Below are 6,856 nucleotides of genomic sequence, written 5' to 3'. Positions count from 1 at the left end.
ATACATACATATATATATACGTGCATACATATATATATACATGCATACATATATATATATACATGCATATATATATATATATATACATGCATATATATATATATACATGCATATATATATATATATATATATATATACATACATATACATATATACTTACATATATATATATGGGAGAATTTACGAAAAAAAACAACAGACGAGGACAAGTGGTGTAAACAACAAAAGGATGTATTAGTTTAACGCTCGGGAATAGAGAATGTCTTTAACGTTTCGAGCTTCGCTCTTCAACATACATACATACATATATATAATAAGGGTGGCTTATTAGTAATTTTTCAACCGAAAGGCAAAAATATATACGTCATTAAAGCGACCGAGGGTGGTATTCAGCACCAGTATTGCTAGAAATAAGAGCCAAAATAACTCATAGCCACAATAATTACCATCATATTGACTGATAAAAGAAGCAAGAGCATAGCCAGATCACCACAGATTTCGCATCTACATTAATGCTCGTCAGTGGCTCTTACCGTCGCCTTGGGTTAAACTCAACTCAGTCGCTTTAGTGACGTCTATATTTTTGCCTTTCAGTTGGAAAATTGCTAACATGCCACCCTTGTTATTTATAATTTATACCTTCACCATTTATGAAATCAGGGTATGATTTCTACGGTGATCTTATAAGCTGACAAGGCGAGTTAAGCTTAACCCAAGGCGCTAGTAAGTACCACTGACGAGCATTCATTCACTGGTCATCTGGCTATGCCCGGTGTTTAGGAAGCTTGCCTCCCTTGTTAGTCAATAAGATGGTGCTTATTGTGGTTATGAATCGTTTTGATTCTTATTTGTAGCAATACTGGTGCTGAATAGAGCCCTCAGTCGCTTTACATAGATGTGTGTGCGTGTGTCTGTGTCTGTGTTTGTGTGTGTCTTTGCCTTCCCACGCCACTTGACAACCGGTCTTGGTACGTTGACGTCCCCGTAAACTAGCGGTTCAGTAAAAGACACAGATAGAATTAATACTAAGCTTCAAGAAGAGTCCTTGGACTCATTTGTTCGACTAAAACCTTTCGAGGCGGTGCTCCAGCATAGCCGCAGTCAAATGACTGAAACTAGTAAAAAATATATATAAGACCGGTATGACATAGCCCTCGTTACTCACTGCTCCCAAGACAATTATAGACGATGGGAACGTGGGATGCATAACAGTGGAGACTTTAATGGGGCTTTTTGATCTTCGACAAAGCTTTTCTCATCCGGGCTTCTCGGGATGCTTCAGTTTGTTCAGTAAGCGTTTTGACCGGATCACACGGTTTTCCTGGATCTTATTCGTCATGAACTGCTCTTTTCTAACAACTTAAGATTTGTCTCTGATATCTCTATGCACCATACCTCTAATCGTTGACACCGATACATGCAGATGATTGGCAACGGCCGACATTGACTTGCCAGGAATCTCGTTGACGATGCCCTGGACTTGCTGGTCAAACTTTTCTGACAACGTCTATCTTTCTTTTGCTTTTTTTAGTCACAGCAAATGCTAGGAGCCCTTTTCTGATCTTCAACACAAAGGATCCTTGTGACATTTAAAGTTACAATATCAGAATCACTATGATTGGCGGCTAAGGCGACGAGAACGGCACGCCTTCTCATCGTCTGCGTCAGATTCGAAGCTTCCTTGTTATGGCTGAAAAACAGAGATAATATTTAGTTAAAGTAAGATGAGGAGCTGGAAGAATCGTTAGTACGCTGGGCAAAAATGCTTCGTGGTATTTCACCTAACTTTAGGTTCTGAGTTCAAGTGTCGTTGGAGCTGACTTTACTTTCATCATTCGGAGGTCGATAAAATAAGTACCAGTTGGGCACTGAGGTCGACGCAACCGACTTACCCGTACCCCGAAATTTGAATTCAATATTTAGTTAAAATTCGGGTCTCTTATGGTTCTTAAAACTTTAGATCTCAAATAACTAATGTACCCAAGTGTGCGTGTGTGCATGCGTAACGAAAAGATATTTCTGATTTTTTATAATCACCAGTGTGATGATTCGGTCGAGTTGAAGTCGATGGAAAACAAATTCTGGTTTGATTTTAAATACAACAAACTGCAGTGTCATTACAACGAGCGACAAAAAAGATATTTGCACTGAGTCAGGTAGTTCAAATTTTGTATGAGATGTTATTGTTCTCATTTCTAGTCACTTCAAATTTTGTATGCTTTTGACAGTACCCGTCATCGTGTGATTTTATAAATGGTAGCTGGGTTTAGCTGCGTCATCGTTGTCATCATCAGTTGGTCTTGATACTACAACGAAGCATGTCCCAGTACTACTTTACGAACACTGTATTTAGTGGCTAAGACATGCAAAATATATAGCTGATAACCCTGTCAGATAAAGCGCACCAAAACTGTAATTGTTTTTTGACTACCCCATATATTTTTTTATCTAAGAAATAGACTTGTGTGGTATTGAGCTGAAGCTGTTGAGAAGTCGAAAGTGGGAGAGTTCGTATGTCCTGTCAGGAGCCCCTGAGTTCAGAAGTGCTCAAGAGAGCACGCGCAGCGGGGACAGGAAGAAAGGCAGTGTGCAGCCGGACAGCTGGAAGAGTGGACATGTGTGAACGACCACGTGGGTAGTGTGAGAACGTTTCCCCCGAATCGAAAGGTAAGAAAGCCTCAATTCTCCTTTTTCTATTTTCTCCTTCATACCACAAGCTATTTCGGCTCATTGCGTTGCGTCAAAAAAAAAAAAAAAAAAAAAAAAAAAAAAAAAAAAAAAAAAAAAAAAAAAAAATCTACTGTCTACGGTAAAATATGGCATCAAAGATTAGACTCGGCAGCGACGTGTTGAGACTTTTCTATGCCCAAAGGCGACGTGGTGGCCTGGATAAAGAAAGTGAAGCTAGTAGCGAAATTGCAGAGGATACGGGACGTAGCCAGCCTCCTACTGTTGTATCTAGAAGTGCATTGAACCTGTATCTAGAGATGTCGGAAGACGATCAGCAAAAGATCGAAAAGATCGAGGAACGGCTGAAAGTTGCTTACACGGAGTATAGTAAGCTCGGAAGCGTGAAATGTAGAGGAGAACAGGTTGACGACTATGCGAGCGAGATTAGGAGATTGGTAGCTTTAGCAGAGGTTTCCAAGGAGACAATGGAAAGAATTGTAAAGTTGGCCTTTGTGACCGGATTTCCCCCATCACAACTCAATAAGTTTGCAGCAGCTACTGAGTATCGACACCATGCCGGTGAGCGAGTTGATAGAGCGAAGTCGTGTCATGACGCAGAATAACATACGTAATGTAGTTAGTACGACGACGGAAACGAGAACGACAAAGAGGCGAACGGAAGCTGACGGGAAGAAGAATGAGACAAGAGAAGCTGGGTGAAGGATGAAGGGACATTGTTTCAGGTTTCGGGGTCCTCATATAGTCAGAGTCTGCACGGAACCAGAAGTGGTGTACTACCGGTGTGACCAGCCTGGGCACATTGCTAACCAATGCAAACAGGGAAACGAATGAAAGGGAGCTATTGCGCTGGTAGCTACCCAGTCAACCGATTAGAGGCGCACTCGCGGTCACTGCCAATAATAAACGTTTAAGTGGGGTCGAGAGATGCTTGAGCCCTTGTGGATACTGTACTAGTTGCACTACGACCCAGGTGACTGTAAAAATAGTAACTAGCTAGGGCAGTAACCCAAATCTGAGTGCAGTGGATGGCGGGAAGGTTAGGTGTAGAGGCTAGGGCGGAATACAGTTGATAGTGCAAGTGAAGGTTCAGGCAATTGTTGTCGACGAAGTGGTGGACGGTGTTGACATAGTGGTGGGAATGGACGTAATTGTCCGGTTGGATGGCGTAAAAGCAGGCGAGAAGGGAGTGGAATTCGACAACCGATGTGCTGCGTGATATGAGTATGGAAAGGCGGAAGAAGGCTGCGAGAGCGACAGAACACGTGCAGAAAGAGGAGACGATGTATGCTACATTGAAGACGAGGACTTCCGGGCCAAATTCGATGGAACACGACGGACGGTAGAATACTTCTGGAAGGGAGAACCTCCTGTGTTGTGAAACAGGGTGTGCTGTTACGAACACACCCTCGAAGGAGGAGCCAGGAATGAATTCGAGAGGGAGGTGGATCGATGGATAGAGGAGGGTATTTTGAGGCCATGCGAAGGAGAAGAAAAAATGGTGTGTTGCTCTTAATGGCTGTGGTCCAGCCTACAAAGGCAGTCATTATATATATATATATATATATACACAAACACACATACATACGTCGTCGTCGTCGTATAACGTCCGCTTTCCATGCTGGCATGGGTTGGACGATTTGACTGAGGACTGGTGAAACCAGATGGCTACACCAGGCTCCAATCTGATTTGGCAGTGTTTCTACAGCTGGATGCCCTTCCTAACGCCAACCACTCAGAGTGTAGTGGGTGCTTTTACGTGTCACCGGCACGAAGGCCAGTCAGGCGGTACTGGCAACGGCCACGCTCATCTCGCTCGAGAAACCTCATGTGTCACCCGCACAAGAGCCAGTCCAGGGGCACCAGCAACGATCCCGCTCGAAAATCCCACAACAGCCCCACACAAGAGCCAGTTCAGGGGCACCGGCAACGATCCCGCTCGAAGAAATTTCATGTGTCACCCGCACAAGAGCCAGCCCAGGGGCACCGGCAACGATCCCGCTCGGAAGATTTCATGTCGCCCGCACATATATATATATATACACACACACACACACATACATATATACACACACACACACATATATGCGTGTGTGAATATATACCCATACAGTACTTTCAGAAGTCAGTTTTGTCATGATGGGTGGGTTTTCAGAAGCTCACATTGTCAGATAGGCCAGTCCTTTGTTATTTCATTTGTGAGACTCAGTGTTCTGATTTCAGTACTGACCACTTCATCCCAAGTCTTCCTGGATTTCTTTGTCCACAAGCACCAGCCATGTTTATTGATCAGTACTTCTCTATACAGCTGTCCTCATCCATAGGCATTATGTATCTGTACCGGCACTGTCTTCTTTCTTGCACACTACACCTGATTCCTCTTATGCCCAGTTTTTCTTACAGCACATTTATACTATGACATTCATGCATGCTTACACTGCCCATCCAACAGAGCATGCTAATTTCATTTCTTCCCAAAGCCTCTGTATTCAAGACCCATGTCTCACTACCCTGCAGTATTGCACTTCTAACACAAGCATCATATAAACTGCTTTTCACTCTGTGGAAAAAGACCTTTGTTGCCGACAGTGGTGTCAGCTCCTTGAATTTCTTTCCAAACCATTCTTACTCTGCTCCAACTACTATGCTTTCAGAGTAGTCACCTCCTTTGCTAATTATATCTCCTTAGGTAACAAAAGCTATTAACTACATCTAGTGAGCCGCCTGGGCATTAAAGCCTTTAGCATTCAGATTACTCTGCCAAATGCAGTGCTTATTTGTTCATATTGCTTTGAATTAATCATACATTATCTCACAGCTTTAAGATTTCAATGATGTGATTGTTTAATTTTAGAATGAGGTTACAGGGTAGATGTGAGAGGCTGGATCTGGCCAGTTTGATGATAAAGCATGTTGAATATTTTAGCAGGACATGGCCAGCTTTACCTCTTGCAGATGGGAAGTGGTACTGGTCGCATCAAAACCTGTGTGTATGTGAGCAATGCAATGTCTTGCTCTGTGCAGCACCATGTCTTTGAATATACCACACTGAGAAGAATCTGTAAAGACACTAGAAAATTCCTTGTAGGCACAGGAGTGGCTGTGGTAAGTAGCTTGCTTACCAACCACATGGTTCAGGATTCAGTCCCACTGCGTGGCACCTTGGGCAAGTGCCTTCTACTATAGCCTCGGGCCAACCAAAGCCTTGTGAGCGGATTTGGTAGACGGAAACTGAAAGAAGCCCATTGTATATATATATATGTATGTATGTGTGTTTGTGTGTCTGTGTTTGTCCCCCCAACTTTGCTTGACAACCGATGCTGGTGTGTTTACGTCCCCTTAGCAGTTCGGCAAAAGAGACCGATAGAATAAGTACTAGGCTTATAAAGAATAAGTCCTGGGGTTGATTTGCTCGACTAAAGGCGGTGCTCCAGCATGGCCGCAGTCAAATGACTGAAACAAGTAAAAGAGTAAAAGAGTAGTTACTGAATGGCCTAATACCAGTACACAGCACAAACAATCAGTACTAAATTCATTTGCAAGGGGTCAAATGCTAAAGGGTTAAGGGACTCAGTTTTCATTGCGCAAGTACAAACTGATCCAGTCCCATCTATCATGTATTGAAGCCTACATTTTTGTATAGTCTGCCAGTGATTCGATTACATCTCTTGTAGCTGAAATAGAAAATACATTCAAATGGGATAAAATCAAAATTCTGTTTGAGGTTGGTAATTACTTTCAGGTGTTAAATTTAATATCCAACAGAAGAACTGAAGAAAAAAGGAAAATTGAATGATGCAGGAATCTTTGATTTTGTTTACCAAGTTACACAGTAGATTTACATTCTCTGTGTTGTATGTATTCATTTTTTTCTTTTCTTTTTTTTTTTCTGTAACTGTGTTTATTATGTTTTGTTCCCCTGCCCACTCCCTCCCCCCACCCCTTCCTCTACAAACAATGTCTTTTAGGTGGTTAACAAGTCCAAAGCTTTGTCACTGTCGAGCTTGGAAGTAACTAATGCATGCTGGATCTTTGGTTTTTGAAATCCAAGTTCCACAAATTGTTGATGAAGGTGCAAGTAGCATTCCGCCTGAAAAGACAAAAAAGGGAAAAGGTTATGTTTGTTGATGTGTGTATATAAACTTGAAATACATATACATAGATGAGT

At 42.3% G+C, this 6,856-nt stretch overlaps 1 protein-coding gene across 9 annotated transcripts in view; it reads right to left on the bottom strand.

Annotated features, from left to right (window-relative positions):
- Positions 1-6,420: 6,420 nt before the first annotated feature.
- The window catches only part of LOC106870433 (ubiquitin-associated protein 1), a 52,666-nt gene continuing 52,230 nt past the window's right edge, over positions 6,421-6,856 (bottom strand). For all 9 annotated transcript variants that reach the window (XM_014916504.2, XM_052972075.1, XM_014916507.2 and 6 more), the window contains one exon: positions 6,421-6,778. In XM_014916504.2, the coding sequence (XP_014771990.1) occupies positions 6,653-6,778 (126 nt within the window). In that variant the 3' untranslated portion in view covers positions 6,421-6,652. The remainder of the gene's footprint in view (positions 6,779-6,856) is intronic.

Source organism: Octopus bimaculoides, chromosome 12 (genome assembly GCF_001194135.2).
Source record: "Octopus bimaculoides isolate UCB-OBI-ISO-001 chromosome 12, ASM119413v2, whole genome shotgun sequence".
NCBI classification, from domain to species: Eukaryota; Metazoa; Mollusca; class Cephalopoda; order Octopoda; family Octopodidae; genus Octopus; species Octopus bimaculoides.
The sequence above is the reverse complement of the archived record's forward strand: the minus strand, read 5'-3'. Positions and strand labels throughout refer to the sequence as shown.